General features: G+C 41.7%; 1 protein-coding gene and 1 long non-coding RNA gene across 29 annotated transcripts in view; both read left to right on the top strand.

The window, feature by feature from the left end:
- Nucleotides 1-17,296, top strand: part of ptprdb (protein tyrosine phosphatase receptor type Db) — a 135,560-nt gene extending 118,264 nt beyond the window's left edge. For 24 of the 25 annotated variants that reach the window (XM_046412560.1, XM_046412516.1, XM_046412497.1 and 21 more), the window contains 11 exons: nucleotides 565-688; nucleotides 2,890-3,065; nucleotides 6,051-6,170; nucleotides 6,510-6,664; nucleotides 8,353-8,638; nucleotides 11,237-11,415; nucleotides 11,595-11,721; nucleotides 12,544-12,669; nucleotides 12,767-12,921; nucleotides 13,649-13,784; nucleotides 13,891-17,296. In XM_046412560.1, coding sequence (XP_046268516.1) covers nucleotides 565-688; nucleotides 2,890-3,065; nucleotides 6,051-6,170; nucleotides 6,510-6,664; nucleotides 8,353-8,638; nucleotides 11,237-11,415; nucleotides 11,595-11,721; nucleotides 12,544-12,669; nucleotides 12,767-12,921; nucleotides 13,649-13,784; nucleotides 13,891-13,959 — 1,653 coding nt within the window. In that variant the 3' untranslated portion in view covers nucleotides 13,960-17,296. The remainder of the gene's footprint in view (nucleotides 1-564; nucleotides 689-2,889; nucleotides 3,066-6,050; nucleotides 6,171-6,509; nucleotides 6,665-8,352; nucleotides 8,639-11,236; nucleotides 11,416-11,594; nucleotides 11,722-12,543; nucleotides 12,670-12,766; nucleotides 12,922-13,648; nucleotides 13,785-13,890) is intronic. The other variant, XR_006845378.1, reaches the window with a different exon arrangement.
- A 670-nt stretch (nucleotides 17,297-17,966) lies between these two features.
- LOC124071675 overlaps nucleotides 17,967-20,773 on the top strand; it is a 7,530-nt gene continuing 4,723 nt past the window's right edge. For 2 of the 4 annotated variants that reach the window (XR_006845374.1, XR_006845375.1), the window contains exons 1-3: nucleotides 17,967-18,120; nucleotides 18,915-18,972; nucleotides 19,258-19,473. This is a non-coding gene — a long non-coding RNA (uncharacterized LOC124071675). Of the gene's footprint in view, nucleotides 18,121-18,914; nucleotides 18,973-19,257; nucleotides 19,743-20,077; nucleotides 20,097-20,773 lie in introns of those variants that run through there. The other 2 variants (XR_006845372.1, XR_006845371.1) reach the window with 2 other exon arrangements.

Here is a 20,773-nt window from a genome sequence, read left to right as displayed (position 1 = left end):
TGGTGTGGTTCTTCTGTGGCAACACTGGACTTTGCTTGTAACCTCAAATACATAGAATTGTCCAATTCTTGCCTTTCTATATGCACTTTTTTGGATTTTGTGGCAAATTTTAAATGATAACAACAGCCTTTCATTTACTCAATTTTAAGTGGTAATGCTTACAGCGATGGCATAATATTATTGTTGGATTTGAAAGGGGTACACAATTACTACGTTTCAGTTTCTTTGGAAAGCAAGCTGTGATTGACCAGTGCTAACATTTTAATTAGCATTTCAAGCAAAAACAAGATTTTTTTTTTCCACAATTAATGGCCTGAATTATACATACATTCATAACTATTTGTCAGAACATAATGTAACTGATGTGCAGCATGCTGGCATGGCCATTTGACCACCAATAATTAAATATCTGAAACCAAAGCATTAAAACCAACAGATTAAACAAACAAACAAACATAACTCACTAAGCATCCATACTGTATACTGTACAGATTTATCAAAGTTGTTAACTGTCATGTCCAGCTTCATTAGTTATTTTCTGTTGATGTTTTTTGCTTCTTGTAGTCCATTGACCCCGGTCAGCAATTCACCTGGGAGAACTCCAACCTGGAGGTCAACAAACCAAAGAACCGCTACGCTAACGTCATTGCCTATGATCACTCCAGGGTTATACTCTCCAGCATTGAGGGTAAGACACACCGCCAATGTATGTGTGTGTTCTGGTGCTTCTGTCTATCTCTGTGAGGACTCACTTGAGAATGAGGATGTTTTTTAGTAAGTGAGGATATTTTGGTTACTTCTTTTCTTTAATGGCATGAGGTTAGGGACCCAGCTTCAGAGTTAAGGTTAGTGTAAGGTTGGGGGTTAGACTGGACAGTTCGAAGTTTAGGGTTTAGAATATAGGGAGTACACAGGCATTGAAGAACACACGTGTTTGAGTGTATCTAGGACTTGTGTGTGTGTGTGTGTGTGTGTGTGTGTGTGAGAGAGAGAGAGCTGGCATCCATGAGTGGTTAATAATCCAAAGATATGTTTCATTGCCATTCCCTTACATACAGCAAGTGTTGCCTGCATCAGCCAGCAAAAGCATAATTTCAAGATTTAAACAAACTGCTGTTTCTACTCGTTGTGTCATCACACGATGCAGTTGATATGGTCTATCCAATTTAATGTTTATGGAGATAAATAAGGCTCACGCTTAATTATTAGCCTATTTACCAATTTGTTTTTATGGTGCGCCCATTTTAAATATGAAGAAAAAGTAGTCTGTTCGCAGTGTGCGTTTTGAAACGTACTCACCCACCTCAGCAGGGAAAGACCTGAGGCAGAGAAACTGGCAGCTCCAATGTGGAGAGAGGGAGGCAGTGGGAGGCCAAGCCCAAACAGATGAGCCTTATCTGGGCAGAGCATGTGTGAGCAGCCCTTCCACCCCCGCCTGTCCCGGAGCCCTGGCTCTCTGTCTTTCTTTCAGCTTAGAAAACACATATACTCTTGAGCATGTCCGAACACACAAGAGCTCCCCCCAATACACACACACACAAACACACACACTCTACTATAGATTTAAAACACATGCGCAGGATGTGCACAAGCACAGATATGCAATTTTGCTCCCAGTCTCTTCCACACATGCTCACGAATTCACACTCTGCCAAGCCAGTGTAGCCACCAACTGACTGGAAGAGTGTGTGTATGTGTTTTTGTGTGTGTGTGTTTAATCTGCACCGTGCTTCTGGTGTAGTCCCTCGCAATAAAGTTGTAGCACATGAAAGCATTTAGCCAAGCTGTCTTTTCGAGACTGGGGTTGATAAACATATGTTCACAGCTCTTTCAACTGTCTGTTCCCATCCATCCCATTTGAAAGAAGTTATGCAAACACCCCATACTCTCCTGTCATTTTAACACATGCATGTGTGTCTGTGATGTGTGGGCAAAAGTGGCTTGGGGTTTTACAAGTGTATGGGACTGAGTTGTGTTCAAATAAGCTGCAAGAAGAGAATTGCTGCAGGAGTTTCTTCTGTTTGCTTACTGACTTTTATCTTTCAAACTGTAAACTGATATCAGACGACTCAAAAGGAGTTTTGTCTCCCACTTCAGCAGAATCGGGTCAAGGCTGAATGCACGCGTACACGTCTGTGTGTAGATTCCTGTGTGTGCTTCGGTCTTTTGGTGTATGTGTGTATGTTTGAGCCATGACTCAGTGATTTTTGGGATTATGGTATTAGGCCCCAGATGAGCAGGACTGATCCTAAATCAAACACACACAGACAGTCGCTCTCACACACACACACACACACACACATACACGCACACACACACAATCCCTTCCAGGACAAGCAGTGTCAGCTGAGTCTTACACAGAGACGGCCTTACAGTCATATTGCCATTCAAAGCGACACATCCAGAGTATACTCAGATTAGGCCCATGATCGTCTTAGCATGTATTATAAAACAAGACGGCTGAACAATCCAACACCAAAGGGCGCTTGGCCCTATGAAAACATTAATCTCCCTGCCATGACCTCAGATGATCCGCACCCTTTATTACTGGGACATAAACCTGCTTTCATGCTTTCAGTAGACTTTAAATAATCCACATAGATTATTTCACCATAGATCAGAATAAGAACTGGGTTCATCTGCAAAGAAAATGACACGGGCAGTGAATGTTTCCTTGTGATCAGTGTTGTTCATCATACATATGACGCAGTGGGCAGAGTATTTCAACATCAGCGGCATCTACTTCCCCCACCTGCTCCTCTCTTTTTATTATCGGCTTTCTCTCCCACCTCAACCCATCACAATTCATTCCCTGCCTCGCCTTACAAACATTTCTGCTCATTTTTGTCCTTCACCCTCCATAACGTCCACTTCTTCCTTATCACACAGGAGTCCCAGGCAGCGACTACATCAACGCTAACTATATTGATGGCTACCGCCGTCAGAATGCCTACATCGCCACTCAGGGATGCCTCCCTGAGACTTTCGGGGACTTCTGGAGGATGGTCTGGGAGCAGCACACAGCCAACATTATCATGATGACCAAGCTTGAAGAGAAGTCACGGGTAAGAAAAAGGCAATGGGATAACATGGGAGTATAGGACAGCAAGGACAGGGTAGCTCAGTGCTAAGCCATCACAGTAATGATGGCCAAGGGTAGTGAAGGGAAGTGCAGGATGGAATTAAATAGACTCAAGCATATGAGTGTAGAGCAAGACAGTATTTGGTTATATGTAATTGGAAAGATTATAATGCAGGAAGGCTAGCAAAGAAGAGCACGTTTGGATAAGGAAGATGTGTGAGCAAAAGGCTAGGATAATGGGTTTTAGAGGAGCATAGGATGTGATCATTTTTTAATGTTAAAAGACAGAAATGTAAGAGGAATACTAGCAATAGGAAGGGGTAGAGTAGGATTTGTATGTGGTCGGTTTGACAGCAGTGAGAAGGTACAAGACAGACAAGCACAGGGCAGGACATACATTTTTTAGGATGTGGGAGGACAATAGGGTCCAGATGGATTCAACAGAATAGGGCAGGCAAGGACAGGACATGAGAAAAAGAGCCTGGACACATCATGTAGGACGGAAATAGTTTATATAATAAACCAGAAAAGCAGCCAACATCATTGTGGTGACGGAACTAAAAGTGGCATGGTCAAGTGAGAAGGTAGAGTGGGCATGTAGCATAGCATGTAGCTGATTAGAATAAAATAGAATATAGTAGAAAAATAGAGTAGAATGGTGAATAAGACCTGGGGGAATTACATATGGAACTAAATTACGGGTAGGTGATGAATATGAAAATCATTTAGCTTCAAGGCATTTTGCTGTTGTTAACAGAATATGCACTTGAGTAAAATTCACTGTAATGAGAATGTCATGTTAGAGTAAGATGAACAAGAAAGGCTTGAGGTATGAATCATGATTAAGTGCTAACCAATTATGTCCAAAGCCCTGTTCAGAAAATGATCCTTTCCTCTCATCTGTGCTTCTTTTCCTATTAACCTGTGTCTTGTGTTAAAACTCTGTTTCCTTTTCAACTTTATCCAACTGTCTCTGTTGTGTCTGTTTGACCCTCAGATGCCCTCTTATTTCTTCTCTAAGGCAAGACCTCTCTTTCTCTCCTTTGCTAATCCCTTTTAAAATGAAATCTCACCACACATGGTTTTCTCCTTACCTTTTTTCCCTATTCAGCCCCCCTTCCCCCCTCTTTTTTTTTTCCTTTTTTATGTGTAATAGCCGATGCATTGAGTGAGAATGCAGAATTGTTTTCAGCTCACCACAAGGCACTCAAAGTCGGCTTGGTCTCAAATAGGTTTTATTGTAACCACTGCAGTTCAGAAACAGTGCACGTTAGTTTCTACAGTTTGCATGGTCACACCCATGACTGTTTTTCTATTTTCTTAGAAGAGGAAGAATCAACTTTAATAGCAGTATATATATTTTTACATACACATACTGAATTTGACTTCTGCATTTAACCCATGCTTAGTAGTTGAACACACATGCAACACCCGGCAAATTACATGCAGTGAAACACACACAGGAGCATCAAGCGCCCAGGGAGCATATTGGGGGGTTAAGGGCACATCAGTCGGCTAATGAGGGGCAGGGGCATTTTTTCGCATTGATCACTCCGCCACACCCAAATTTTTCCTGTCCGCCGGGTGGGGGGAATCGAACCGGTGACCCTCCGATCACAAGCCGCTTCTCCAACCTCTAGGCCACGGCTGCCCCCCCAGTGGAGGATGTAGCCATTAAAGATTACCTTCCTGCTGTCTCATAACCGTGATTAATGTGTAGTTTGTGAATGTGACTGTTTGGCTTTAAATTCTCTAAATTTAGTAAAGTAGTCACAACATTATGCAACAATTAAAATGTTCCATTTTAATATACTTAACTGTTTATTCTCAGCCCGCTACCTCCACATCAACTGTTTGTGGGAGTAGTGGGCTGCTTGTTGGAAAAAAATTGTTTAATCTCGTTTAACACCTCTCAATATTACATCATTTTGTGTTTACGCATTAACAACGCAGATGATCACAGATGGCCCCAGTGTGGGAATTTTGCCAGTATCCTTCCTATTAGCACTAATCAAACCACACAAGAGCAGGATGCAGTTATGCAGCTAGCCCATATATCAATGGATAATATAGTCTTCACACCAGACATTTACTGAGATCCTGTTTAGCTTTTGACAGTGGTCTGGCCCCCCAACGTGGACGACCACTCCTGTCCCCACAGTGTCTCAAGGTCTGGTGGGAAAACAACGGTTGAAAAACTGTAATTACAGATGAACGTCCCGGGCCAAAACGCATAATCCCCAGTCTGGAGCAGTGGAATGCAGAGCGAGCTGAGCTGAGCTCCCTGCTGTCTTTGATGTGAGGACTGGAGGGATCAGCACATAACGTTTGGTTTGGCCTGATTCTGCCAAGGCCCTCCTCCCCTCTTCTCCCTCCTCTGGGATTTTTTTTCCTCTCTCCTCTCTGAGGCTAAGTTGAAGAACTACAAATATGACTGTTTTCTACAAGGGAATTCTAGGTGTGTTAGTGGGTGGGGATGCTGGGATTTGGTGTGCGTGGTGGAGTTTTGTAGGGATTTGTGAGGTTGAAATGTAGGCCGATGTACAGCATCAAACGTGAAAGTTGACCTTTTGGTATCACTTGGATCTTTGTGAGAGTCCATCAGCCTTTGGTAATCCCATGCCACACAGTTTTCTACTATTTGAAAAAACTTATGCAGGATCACACTCCAGTAAGCAGAACTCTGTGTCCCCCCCCCCCGTCTCTCTCTGTCACTCTTCACTTCACACACTCACTAAACCCCTTTCACACGCTGGGTTGTCGCTATATGCACATTTTTTCCGAACATTACTGTCTGAACTTTGCAAACTCTCTCACTGATGTGCTTCAGCACTCCCTTCCTTTTTTGCCTCTCTACACGTGCACCCAAGTCAGCACTCTTTCTCTCCTCTTGCACAAAAATATGTACAGACATACAGTATACAAATCACTGTGCATCTCTGATAGCTTCATCCCTCTTCCATTGTAGGTGAAGTGTGATCAGTACTGGCCAACACGGGGCACAGAAACCTACGGCCTCATCCAGGTCACTCTGCTGGATACAGTGGAGTTGGCCACCTACTCCGTCAGGACCTTCGCTCTTTACAAGGTAACAAGTCATGTGCAGTGGAGTGTAATGGGGTCGTATGTGTATTGACCTGTTATGTGTAATATAATATTTAGGTGTACTAGTTTGTGTGTTTCTGAGGCATATATACATAATACATAATACATAATGTAGTTTGTTAGTTTCACTAAACTATGTTGCTAAAGTCTGACATACTGCAGCTTATTTCTCCAGTGTTGCCCAAAAACTATTAAAAATGCAACCTACAGCAACCTACAGGGCTGAGAAATGAAGCCAACATGCCAAAAACTGCAGTTCCCCAATTTGCCACTTCCAAAAACAAGTGTCATTTACCTTACGCTTGTGTGTCTGCTTCTCCAGAGCGGTTCCAATGAGAAGCGTGAGGTTCGTCACTTCCAGTTCACAGCCTGGCCTGACCATGGGGTGCCTGAGCACCCCACCCCCTTCCTGGCTTTCCTACGCAGGGTCAAGGCCTGCAACCCTCCAGATGCGGGACCCATGGTCGTCCATTGCAGGTGTGTCTTTGTCAGTGTTTCACCTGTGTGATTTTTTTTGTTTTGTTTTGTTTTTTTTACTGATTGAGTTCTGATAATTTACTGTGTCAAGCAAATTCCTAAAATCTCAGAGGACCTAAAAAAATTCGGTGCTTGACTGTGTGGACCAGAGTGGTACTGGATGGGTGTGTGTGTGTGTGTATGTGTGCGCATGTGCTTGAATGAATCACTTATGTGTTATTTTGGGTTTTACTTGGCAGCATTATTTTCAAAAGCCCAGGAGTCTGTGAAGATCAACACGAGTCCAAGAGCACTTGTGTAAAATCATTCATAGGTCCTGAACTGAAATGAGATTGACCTACCATTATGCAAACCCCAAATCATCCTCACTGGCTTAGACACCCACATTCCTCCCTTAACAACCTCCATCATCTCTTAAGGTTTGACAATAACACCAGCCGCCATGTTGACCTTATTTTTCATAAATAGCTTTCAGTGTTAACTATTTACCGTTTAATCTGGTGGTAGATTTGAGTTCATAAGTTTATATTCAAATGAGCTGTAGTCTGAGCAGCAGGAAGCTCATGCACTGGTTGGAGGAAAATTCTGGAAACATCATTACAGTCTTGGCACAATGTTGAGCGCCAGAGCTGGAGTAAAGCTACTATTTGCTTTTACCAGGGAGTGAAGGAGGGAAGAAGATAGAGGGTAACAGAGGGAATACGGAGGCTCTCGAGAGGAAGAATTAGTGAGGTATAGATGTGGAAGGAAGAGAATGAAGGGAAGAAAAGGGGATTGAGAGATGATTGAGAGGGAAGGTTAGCGAGGGAATGGGAGTTAGAGGAAAGGATATGTGCAGAATGAGAGAGACGGTGAGGTCAAAACCAGGACACGGTGAATGGAAATGATGAATTAAAGAAAAGGAAAGGTGGAGAGAAAATGGAATCTAAAAAAAAGTACAAATGTGAGACTGAAAAAGTGGTGGGGCTGGTGTGAGACTGTTGGAGGGGTACTTAGAGAGAAGATAAAGAGGCAGGGAGATGAGGGAGGGAGGGGGTGAAAAGGTTGGCAGGAGAGGAGCTCTTCCTAATCTTCCATAGCAGTCAGAGGGAGTATCTAACAGGATTATCAGTCAAATTTAATTATCCTGGCAAGACTCCATCATAATGTGCCTTAACATATCAACCAGCTTCTGTATCAGACAATGGACCGAATCTCATTCCACCTGAACAACACACACACACACACTCTAGTGCGCACACACAAATACACACTTATATTAATTTAACCACCATATAAAAAGGTTTTTATTCACTTGCAGAAACTTGCTTGGTCAGGGTGTTTCACCATTTATGTACCAGCACAGCAAAAATGTGAAGTGTTTGGGTGGGCAGCTAAATGTATTATATTTCTGGATTGTATGTCGATAGGAGAGGATATCTTCCTAATGCCAGTCAGACGGTGATGCTGACTCATCGCTGATGTCAATTTTTACGTCCTTTGTTGGAAATATTGCTGGCTGGCATCTTTGTGATACTTAGTTGATGTTAGAGCCTTTGCAGTATGCAACAGCAGCCAGATTTGTACCAGGTTCGAAGACACAGCATACACTCAGGAAAATTATTTGTTCAGCAGCTCATACCCCAGGTTATGTGAGAAAATCACATCACCATCTGTTCCCTTTTCCTTTCCTCTCGGTCTTGGCTCAGTGCTGGAGTGGGTCGCACTGGCTGCTTCATCGTGATCGACGCCATGGCAGAGCGAATAAAGCACGAGAAGACCATTGACATCTATGGCCATGTCACATTGATGCGCTCCCAGAGGAACTACATGGTCCAGACGGAGGACCAATACATCTTCATTCATGATGCACTGCTGGAGGCTGTGACCTGTGGGAACACCGAGGTCCCAGCAAGGAACCTATACTCCTACATCCAGAGGCTGACACAGATTGAACCAGGGGAGAATGTCACCGGCATGGAGCTGGAATTCAAGGTGAGGACTAGTCAGTGTGTCTCTGAAGGTTGTAAAATGAGGTAATCATTTCGTGTTAACATTGTGACACTTAACTGGTTTCTGTAAGGGAGAGTTATCTTTTTTAAACCATCGACACGCAGAAGGCCAGACATCAGGGTCACCTGCACAATAGTGTCCCTGAACTGGAGTAGAGGGCACAGACTGTACAGACACAGGTCAAGTGTTTGTCATATAAAACATGAAAGGCTTGGAGCTGGAGATTAAGGTGGGACTGGATCCTCTGAAACTTAGGTCAAAAGGTCAAGAATTCCTCCTCCATAACATGTTTTATATCTAATAGCACAAGAACAGTTCAGGAAGAAAAGAACAAAGAGAAATGACATTGGCTAAGGTTCCTTATAAAATCAAGTTTGCATCTTATAGAATGGCCAATGAAAATAAACATGAAAGTCAATTCATTAAATGAAAGGCTTTCGGCAGCAACACATCCTTCCAAAACTAATGCCAACTAATACCATCGCACATCCAGCACTTCTCACCCATGTTGACTTAACAGTTGAGGTTCAAATTAAATTATTGACCATGGAAACAGCAGTTGGTGAAACACTTACACCTTTTGATCTATTCAGTAGCTGCTGAAGATGTTCTCTTCAACACAGCTTGAGAACAACCTTCTCCACAGGGACATACAGTATGTATGAACCTTGAATTCCTGACCTTGATAGTCACTGAGATCTTACCCAGAGCTGTTAGCAGTCCGTCCTCTGAGATTTTCATATACTCAGGATGGATGGTTGGATCTGGGGGAGATTATGGGATTGCACCATTTGAATCCAAGGTAAATCCAAGTTTTGGAAGTTTTATGGCCATACAGAGAAAGAACAAACACATATAGTGTTTGTTCTTTCCAGAAAGTTGTAGCTCATTATAAAACCTTCGAGACAGATCATATAGGCATTTTCAAACATTTAGGAAGCTAATCAGAATTCAAAGTGAGAACACGAAATATAGGCATCAGTAAAAACAGTATGACATGAGGGATTGAGAGAGTTGTTGGGACGCCTTATTTGATATTATTCTAGCTGTTTTTACTTCGTTTACTTTGGTACTTACCTCTTGACTGATGAGTTCTAGGCAGACTCCGTTCGTCTTGGCTGGAGTGAAAAGAGAATCAGTTTTAGCCATACAGGTATGTATTGAAAGCAGGTGGCTTAAATTGTTCCTGGAATGGTTTATGTCTGCTCAGAGGGCAAAGTAAACACAAAGCCACTCAAAGCAATCTCCCTCATCCTATGCTCTGGCATTCCTGTCCTAATGGCAGCGTCCTCCTCAGAATGACAATGAACCAAGCGCTGAACTGAAATGTTTGCTCAGCCTTATATTGATGTAAAACATATGCCAGGGTTGTCCCAGTCACCACATTTCAAACACTTATGGGACAGAAACAGCACTTTCCACCTTCATCCACAAAACACCCAGAGGGATGGAATTTCTCATGGAAGAGTGGCATTGCATCCCTCAAATAAAAATCATAGAAAGTTGAAGAGAAAAGAAAGAAATGAAGGTGTTCTGGCAGACTTTGGTAATCCAACACCCTATTAAGACAGACTGTTTTTGTTTCCTTTCACAGAGGGTTTACTCGTTGAGTTGAAAGAGGTTACCAACAGGGCATGGTTTTATCCAAGCTTGACAGATGGTGACATGTATCAAAACAACAACAAGTTTTGTGTGTGCCAGACTTACTGATAAGACCAGGTCAGATTCAACCCAAATGACAGGAAGAATTACTATCCTTGGCACTGGAAATGGGGTTCAGAGTACCCAAATGAACTAGTGAACTCGTGGTTAGTATGGGATTTTCCAGCTTGGTCTGTCTCTAAGAAAATACACAGCACTCCGGTAGCCATCAATGGTCGGGGCTCAGTTCATGAGACCCCATTGTTTCCCTTCCCTGAGTCTGCGGTTTCCCTCTGCCTGTTCTCTGTTGTTCTGCCTTTGGTTTTAAGTCATGTCATCCAGTGGTCGAGTGTGAGAGAGTGTGTATAGTATGTGCTCATGTCTGCCTGTCTGCATGTATCCGTGTGAATGTGTCTGTTTAAGAGCTGTTGTATTTTTTTTTTTATTTTTTTTTTTGGTGCAGGATCAACTGTGGTTCACATATGTGCGTTGAGACAGTGTGGGGCCTTGTGGTTTCCTGCCCCTCGAATCTACTTTCTTCTTCCTCCTCGCATTCATCCTACTTTATTCCCTCTCCCATTCCTGACCGCTGCCCTCGTCTCCCTATATCATCACCCATCTTTTGTTTATTCAAATTGAAGATGTCTGACTTAATTTCCTCAGGCCTTCTGCGTCAGGCTGATTTTCTAATTTCAGTGGTCCAGTATCCCAGAGGAAAGCCAAGGCTTGTGCTAAATACATTTGAATTTCTGTTCCTTGAATTTGTCTGAACTTGCTTTTTGCATTTTCCTCCATCACACTCTCCTCTCATCTTCTACCCTTCCCCTCTGTTTTCTTTGTGTTGTGTCTGCTCTTTGTGTCTGTCAACACCGCCTCTTAGGCCCATATCTAAGGTTCTGTAAGGCTGATTATAAAATATTGATTTCTTTTCCATTCCAGCGTCTGGCCAGTGCCAAAGCGCACACGTCGCGGTTCGTGAGTGCCAACCTGCCATGCAACAAGTTCAAGAACCGGCTGGTAAACATCATGCCCTACGAGACCACACGTGTGTGTCTGCAGCCAATCAGAGGGGTGGAGGGATCTGACTACATCAACGCCAGCTTCATTGATGGATACAGGTCAGGAAAAAAAAAAACAGATCCAGAAACTGCTGTCGTCCTGTTTTCTTGTTGAAGTTTGAGGTTTGTTTTTTGAGTTACTGTATGTAGGTGTAAAGGCCTTCACAGAGAATGTCAAATAATTTGAGGTAGAATTAATAAAGAGTGCAGTATTTAATTAATTGGCTCTGTGTTTGTAGGCAGCAGAAGGCCTACATTGCAACCCAAGGCCCACTGGCTGAAACCACAGAGGACTACTGGAGGATGCTGTGGGAACACAACTCAACCATAGTAGTTATGCTAACCAAACTGAGAGAAATGGGACGGGTATGGATACAAGCACACACACACACACACACACACTATGTAGGGTAGATGTTAGTATGGATTGTCTCTACTGGGAAACAAAGCTTTAACTCCAGTGATGTTCGGGTTTGTAGGGTTTAAAGCTGCAGATAACTAAAATTATGCGACTGTGCTGATATCTTAAACTTGAATAACTAAGCCATAAATTGCACAATTATGTAATGAAAGGTTGCAAAGACTCTGAATGAAAATCTAAACAAAGAGACAATAAAACTCTTTGAAACCGGCACCATTTAAATTCCTTTAGATGAGCTACAGCTTTTAAAGAAAGACTAGGTTTTGACACGCAAATATCCGACAGTGATCGTTCTCAGTTACATGATCAGTTTTAAACAAACATGCAGTAACATCCAGTATCACACAGTGTATAATTAGGGTTCATTATTTTCAGTATTTAATTCTTAATAATGTATACTCACTGGTGGGATGTAAGTGACATAAGTACCAAATTTTTTGGAAAAATATCTTCTTTTCACTTTCTACTTTTACTCCACCAGTCTACTTTTACCTCCTCCAGTTTTAACTATTAAAAACAGTTTCCAAAGCATTGAAAATGCAAGCAGCTCTTTGAGGGAGTGAGAAAGATGGATCGTGGTGGAGTTATATATGTCATGAACATAATATCTCATCTGGGACAAGACTATCTTCAAGGGAATAATAAATTTCAGAACTGAGACGGACATTTTCATGACAAATTTGGCAGAAATTGTTCTTCTTACATGCTAGCTCCCTCAGACATTATGTAAAGCTCTGAACAAAAGCCTCTGCGCTGTGCTCCTGCAGGAGAAGTGTCATCAATACTGGCCTGCAGAGCGCTCGGCCAGGTACCAGTACTTCGTGGTGGATCCCATGGCTGAGTACAACATGCCCCAGTACATCCTCCGAGAGTTCAAAGTCACAGATGCCAGGGTGAGTCATCAGTATGCATGATTGTGTATCTCTTGTACTGTATTAACATTATTTCTGTAATTAAAGATAATGAGAAAAACCACTTCTCTTCATCCAGGATGGCCAATCGCGGACAGTTCGTCAGTTCCAGTTCACTGATTGGCCAGAGCAAGGAGTGCCAAAGTCGGGGGAGGGATTCATTGACTTCATTGGCCAAGTGCACAAAACTAAAGAACAGTTTGGCCAGGATGGGCCAATTACTGTGCACTGCAGGTAAGACCTCTCCTGTCTGTATTCATTTTGACAAATATTAAAAAAGCCTAAATAAATGAGTGGAGAAACAGATCGAGAGCAACATGAACATTTGTGGGAAATGTGTGGACTGACATAGATAGATGCACTGTATGTACCTGAAAAAAACATAGATGATTATAGTACACAGTTCTGAATTTTTTCCATATATCCAGTTTTTTCTTATATCCTGTTCATATTAACCCTACAAGAAACATGTTTACACTCAAGGGAAACTTCATTGGTAAGCCTGACCTACACACACACAGCCACATAACCTTCTACAATGGGCAAAGAGAACACAAAGATAAAAGTTGGGCAGCAAGTGTTCATTGAGCAAGACACTGAACCTCAGTTGCTGCCGATGATTAGGCCAGGGCCTTGCATGGTAGCTCGTCACCATTGGTGTGTGACTGTGTGTGAACAGGTGAATGAGAGGCTAACTGGAGGGTTAGTGCCTAATGCGTGCTAGTCAGAGGCAATACTAGCATGTGTTCACCTCTATATTTAAGGCTTTCCTGCTTTTATATTCATAATGCTTATGTTGTCTAACCATTTTATGTGTAAGCAAAGATTAGGTCACTGCTATGAACATAATCAGTGGGAGGAACGTCTCTATATGATAATGTATGTTTATTATGCATGACTAGAGGTTCCACACTTTAGAACATGTCAAGCCCTAAATGTGTTACCACCTGTCCACCAACAGTGCCGGAGTAGGGAGGACTGGTGTGTTCATCACCCTCAGCATCGTGTTGGAGAGGATGAGGTACGAGGGGGTGGTGGACATCTTCCAGACTGTCAAGATGCTGCGCACCCAGAGACCCGCCACCGTTCAGACAGAGGTGAGCCTTCCCCCTGTTTTTACTTTGCCTCCCCTCTTGTTCATGCTGTCTTTCTCTAACGCTTGTTCATTTTTTAATTATGCCACCTACTTCTGCCTCCCTCCAGGACCAGTACCAGTTCTGCTACCGGGCCAGTCTGGAGTACCTGGGAAGCTTTGATCACTATGCAACATAAACCCAGTGGCCGTCTCCCATGCCACATCCCACCTAGTGCACTTCTCTTAGGTTACATGTGGCCTGAATTAATGCACCAGGCTGCGATGTGTCTTTGAAGATTTTTGGCGCCACATGCAGAGTGAATGGGGACCATCGGCTTATCCCAGAAACAGCACCTCTAACTGAGCCATAGCAACCTGCTTGACAAGGGTGTTTCCTTCCACCCTCAGCCCAAACACACCCATTGGTCAGTCTGAAGAATCAACTTCAACCACTGTTCCAATCAGAATACTTGATCAGATATTGATTTTTTTATTCGTTTCAGTGCTTTTGTGAGCACCCAGATTGCTTTACATTGTTTGGGTGTGGAACTCTCACCTCGTCCACCACCAGTGTAGCATCACCAACCTAAATGCAGGACCCGGCTACAGTATTTAGCTGTCACAGAAAATTTTGCTTTTTCTACTTTGAGGACTGTTTAGAAGGAGTCTACAAATCCGTCTTATAGAAGCCTCATGGACGGAAAGAACTGGGACTTCTGAGCACCAGAGAATTGCCAACAGGAGACTGAAAACACAGAGCACACAGTGTTAAGAAGACAAAGAACACGAATCCCACAAAAAAAAGACATCAAGAAGTGTTTTTTCTTTTTTTTTTCCTGTTTTGTTTCGGAAACAGACTCTCGTTTCCCGTGAATGAAAAAATAAAATATTTCTACCATACAGTAATAAAAACCACCAGTTAAACCTTATGCTTCACGATTTAAGATAAGGGAACTTTGAGACAGGTTTAAAATGCATACCACAAAATAAAACATTAATTTAGTTTTTTAGAAAAATATAGATATGTGACTATCTTGTTTTTTAAAAACTGGGTATTTCTTGTGGCACGTTTCTGTTTTTTGTTTTTACAGATTTATGACTTTGTCCCCACTGACCATTCAAAGTTGTTTTTTTCTTTTTCTGCGTAGTCCAATGAGCTGTAGCGATTTTTTTTTTTTTTTTTTTTTTTTAAAGTGATACGGTACTGTTTTAAAGTGTACAATCAAATCTAGTGTGGAAAATGTTCACAATTCTATGACAAACACCACCATTGAGCGTCACTCTCTTCTCTACCCACACACATTTGTCGCATGCACACAGGACTCTTAGTCTCATTTCTATCTGGCCTGTTGTGTCAGAGAGAAAAACGGCCATTTTTTAATTCCCAGGGGCCCACAGAGATACAGTATTCACCCTGCTGCTACCATACAGAATAAACCAAGTCGTTCTGTGTGCAGGTTGAGAGAAAGCCAGATAAAACACTACAGAGTATGCACAGAAAGCAAAATATGAAAAAAAAAACTATTTATGTGTCCAAATAAGCTTCACAAAAATTTCTCAAGCAACGAGCGAGAAAGGGATATAGAAAATAGAGTGGGATGGAGGGGATTTGGGGAAGGAACAGTTTTCTCACTGGAATGCTCACCTATGACTTTTCTCTCTGTCTGATTCAGTGTGCAATAAGTAGATGTATTATATATTTTTGTGTCAAGTCACTAACTGCAGTTATATGCCATTATGACGACAATGATATTGGTGATGGTGCATCATTTTCCAGACACAAGGATGTTTTGCTCGATATGATTCTCGCCACCGTTCGATGTGTTCGAACAGAGGAAACAACCCACTGACCTTTTTAGGAAGTAGATCTTTTAACACGTCAGCACTCCAGTACATGATGTCATCCTCCTGTGCGTAACGGCAACCAACGAATGATGGAACTCATATTTCAAACAGCATCTAATAAGTATTTTAATTTTAGATTTCGAGTGCCTTATATTACACGCCTATTTTGATAAAGTTACTTTAAAGGGTTTTTTGTGTATTTTATGTATGTGTGGTTGTATGTGTGTGTACTGAATGTCTGTGTTTATGATTTTGTTATGTTACAGTATGTGAAAGTATCTCGTATGTTCTGTTTTTGGCTGTGAAATTTTGTATGGAAGGCTTTGTGTACGGTTGTAAAGTTGTTCTCGTCACTTTTCAACCCAGCAACATCATCATCATATCTCTTTCAGTTGAAAAAGAAAATCCTACATGAGGACTCAACTACAGACAAAAAAAAAAGTGGTTTCGAAACAGTTTATTGGCAAGATGGTCTGACAGAAAAGGGTTTGTATGTCGACAGCTTTCCATCTTTTCTTTCCTGGGACACTTGCACAAGCTTTGTGTGTATATACTCTTTCATTGAGACTTCAGTTTGCATGCCATGAAATTTTGGCCACACTAGCGACTTTGGCACTGACTGTGAGCTGGCTCAGACAAGTCATACTTACTCAGCTATGTAGGAATCTATATAGAGCTGAACGGCAGTGGCTATCTTTGTCAGTTTGGTCAAAAAGCAAAACAACAAACCACACGGTTACGCTCCTGGTATCCCACCTGAAGCCCTTCACCTAAAATCAGCCAAACTGGTCGTCTGTGTTTCTCGTTTTGACGTCTACAGCTTTTTATCTTTTCCTTTAGCGACAAAGGCTGAGAGAAGTTCAGGTGCTACGTCTCCAATGACACAGAAACTACAGCATTTTTTTTTTATTATGATTATTTTTTTGTAACTCCATTAACGCTCGACCATGTGAGGAATCGTTGACAGTTTTCCACCATCTTGCAGTAACCCTGTTGTCGTTTTTGTATGCATGGTACCACTTTTGAGATGCCCCTTTGGTCGCACCTGTTATGGGAAGACTTGCACTTTCTCTCTTTGTACTATGCACTAATACTAGTATCCTGTTATCTCTGATAAGTCCCCACCCCTCCCCCCAAAGGAGTTTTACTTGAACTCAGTAAAGATGGACCCTGTAATGCTCACATGGTTGTGTATATGTAAATAACACCAAACACAGAGAGTAATTGAAATGCATCAATAAATGAATAAATAAATGACTAAGAGTGAATAAAAATCTATCAGATATACAGAGTGATATAATAAAAAGGATGCACCTGAAATCACAGTTTATGGCACAGAAGTATGTGCAATACATCACATTGTGGATTTGTTGTACCACAAAAGAAAAGTTTCACAAAAGTGTTCTATTTTACCCCCAATGTATCATGTAGATGGATAAAACTGGAGTTTATAAATTGTATAAAAACGAAAATATGGTGTGTTACTTGGATCAGTTACCTCCAATTGGTCTGTAAATGTAAACTTTTTTGTTTTGTTTTCTTTTGTTTTCTGCTCCGGGTCAACAAGTGCTTTTTATTTTCTTACATTGGCTCTTGGAGCGTGTGAAAACCGAAAAACAGGTCTGTATGGATTTCTGTTCTCTGTCGACACAAGTTTCATTTGTTACAAATAAACTCAAGTGAAACAAGCTTCCGCTGTCATTTAATATGTCAGCTCTTCTCACTTTAATTAAGGTGGTTTGAATAATGACATAAAAAATGCAAGATTTTTAACTAATAGTTTAAATAACAAAAAAATTTAAGTTGGTGGTTTTAAAGTTAATTAAGACTTTCAGGTTTGTCAACAGTTCAGATCATCAGCAACAGTTCAACAGTTGAATTTTTTTTGACTGACGTGCCATGGTATTGAATTAGAGCAAAGAGCGTATTTGTTTAAAGAATGAAAGAATGATTTAAAGAAACAAGCAAGTGTTATAACTAACTATACATTAGTCCAGACTATTTAACGGGGATGCACATCATGCATTCTTATTTTCATTCACTAGTTACTGGCCTCAGTTGTTTCAGTAATTTATGAAAATGAAATTGCTGAGACTTCAGACGTGTTGGAGAGGCATCCACAGTGATGAAAAACAAGCCCAGCAGTCTTCCTCCAGCTGACCTGGATCGCTTCCTGCACTGTAAATGCAAATAATGTTCTGACTTAAGATGAAATAGTGCATTTAACTTAATTCATAATGCATTCATAGTTTTTTAAGTTTATTTTCTCTCATCGAGTTTTCTGCACTTTTTACCCGCACACTTGTGAAGTTATACAAACTTGTTTTTTCTGAGTGTGTAGCATGGTTTGTGGTATAAGACTTAAGTTACAGAGCTGTGCACCCCGATGCGCATGTCCATTTCCGGTTAGCGCGCATCTACGGCTACCGCCAAACTCATTCAAACGCAAGAGGTCAAAGTCGTGCACCTGGCCCCAGTGCTCTTACCGAAGGCTGACTCCAGCCTTGATTTCGGTAAGTTTAAAACCTTTGTTTGTAATCTTGTCAGTATAATTTAATGTTTGAAATGAGAGTTGTTCGAAGAAAGCCGACAACTCTGACTTTCCGACTTTCTGTAGGCATGTTAGCTTGTGTGTGTCTGTGCGGGTTCACAGAGCTGACGTTAGCAGCAGTTCAGCATGAGTGAATCCGATTTAAAGTGCTTTGACTCTGTCTGGAGCCCCAGTGTTGTGTTAATATGTATCATGTCTCCGCCGGTTTCTGTCTGTTAGCTGCTGGATTACGACGAGCTGCTAATTTAGCTGTATGAGTTAACCAGTTAGCTTAACAGGCTATGGTCGGCGGCGGCGACGGCTCCGTGCTTCAGTTCCAGGCAGCAGAACTTAGAAGTGTGTCAGGGTGCAGTCATGCTCGTGTTGGGACATTAGCTAAGGTCAGTCCAGACGGTGTGTGTGTAACGTCAGTTAAGGTTTGTTCGTCGCAGTTTATAAACACAACATTCAAACTGAGCGCTTCTTCTCGGGCTCAGCTGCTCCGGACAGCGGTCATAACTGACCCAGTAGAGAAAGGGAAATGCAGGCCGAGTGAAGCGCTGGAGCAGCGGGCCGTCGCCGGCAATTGGAGCCGCGATGAGCACGGAAGTCGAATGCTGCCGTCGTACTTTTCTAAAAACATCATGTTATTATAGCCGTCACAACCGTACATTACACTCAATAATTTTTACACTTGTTTATAATTACAGTATTTTGATAAATGCTGACGCCTGGCACAGACTAGAGACTTTACCCAGTTTGGTTTATTTCATGCAGGTGGTGTGAGACCCTAAATACTAAAACCAGCAAACCAACACAGAAGAAAGGAGACAAGGTGTGTACTGCTTTCATTTAAACATTCAAAAATACAGGTCAGATTAATTAGTGATGCTTATCCTTAAGTAATACATTTTGTCTGAATAAGGAGGTTTTCATAGACACTGCTGTCTGTTTTAATACACTAATCTGGAAACATTATTGAAACAATATTAACCAGTTCGTCATTTAATCTTGCTTAGATATGAAGGACATGAGAATGTGGTAACACATGACTGTTAAAATTGTACTGATTTAATACATTTTTTATTTTCATTTTTTTTCTCCATATAACCTACCTTAGGTGGTGTCTGTGACAGTGAAGTTGGTGGCAGTTGGAAAAGAGGTACCCTCGGTCACCAAGACTGTATTGGCCACCAGGATACCAGATAACTGTCTTACCCAGCCAGACCAACTCGGCAGCAGCCGCAGCTTTTCGTCCCACTGCACATCCTTCGTCACTGCTGCTTCATTGATAAGAAGCTTTCTCAGTAGACTGGACCAAAATCCTTTCGAGACGGTATTGTCACTCTTAGTAATTTTTATTTCATGTTTATTTTTGTGTCTTAGCTCGATTCACCATTGCAAAATTATTACATTAAAAACCTTTGTAAAAAAAAAAAAAAGATGATAAATGTTTTTTGGTATTGTCTTATAGAATATAGACAACTGTTTGGTGCCAATCGCTCGATTTCTAATTTTATTCCAGCAGCTTCTCACATTGCTAGAAACTTTTAGTCTTGTTAAATCCACACTGAGAAACAAATAAAGGCTGCAGTCTGCAGAGTATCAGCTGGATGGGCCTTGCTCATTCGTGTCTGACTTATTATTGCAAAGGCATGTTAAATTATCTTGTAACATCTTTATCAAGCCGGGGAGACTCAGCCTTCCTCCTGCCACAGCCTCTAAAGTTCTGTTGAATTTGCCATGACCTGTGTCATCGGCTCAGTTATAATAAATGGAGGTAAATAAAATCACCTAGGAGACAAGTGAATGGGCCTAATCCAATTCATTGTTGTTTCAAACCATCCAAGTAGGAATTTTATAGTCTGAGCTCTTAATGCTTCAGCATACCAAGACATTTTGGTCAAAGCTGTATTTCCAACTCTGTGGCAACACTTTAGGGAAGGCCCTTTTCTATGCCAGCATGACTGAGCCCCAGTGCACAAAGCAAAGACCATAAAGACATGATTGGATGAATTTGGTGTGGAAGAACTTGACTGGCCAACACAGAGCCCTGACCTCAACCCCATCAAACACCTTTGGGATGAACTGGAACCATTAAAGTCCTTTATGGTATAATGGTCAGTTGTCCCAATACTTTTGTCTACATAGCGTAGGTGATATAATACCTGCTGGGTGATGTACAACAAGTCATAATGATGTAAAGCAAAATTTTACATTCCTCAGACAAATCTTTGACAGGAACAAGAATGAAGGTTAATCGAACTGTTTTACTGAGCAGTTATCTTAAATGTAACAGGCCTCAAGTGTAAGACCTGAAATAGTTATCAAAGCCTAAAAGTCATGCACATGTCAGTGTGAGATATCAGCTGCCAAAAGACACGAAAACACTGCAGGGGTGGCATACTTGAGTAACATGTCCATTCTCATATATACCACCTGAAAGTCATGGCGTTGCCTAAACTTTTTCTTGGCATTTTCATTCAGGCCAGCTTCTTGGTTTTGGCTTCAGTATCACAGAGCCGTCTGAAACAGGCTGTGATGTGGTGTTCATGCTTCACCACAGTCACTTAATATGCCTGCTGAAGTTTCATTTCCTGACAGTCCTGCCAGGCACCTCCTCAGGCTGCTGCTTT

This window comes from Scatophagus argus, chromosome 2, assembly GCF_020382885.2.
Source record: "Scatophagus argus isolate fScaArg1 chromosome 2, fScaArg1.pri, whole genome shotgun sequence".
Taxonomy (NCBI): Eukaryota; Metazoa; Chordata; class Actinopteri; family Scatophagidae; genus Scatophagus; species Scatophagus argus.
The sequence above is the reverse complement of the archived record's forward strand: the minus strand, read 5'-3'. Positions and strand labels throughout refer to the sequence as shown.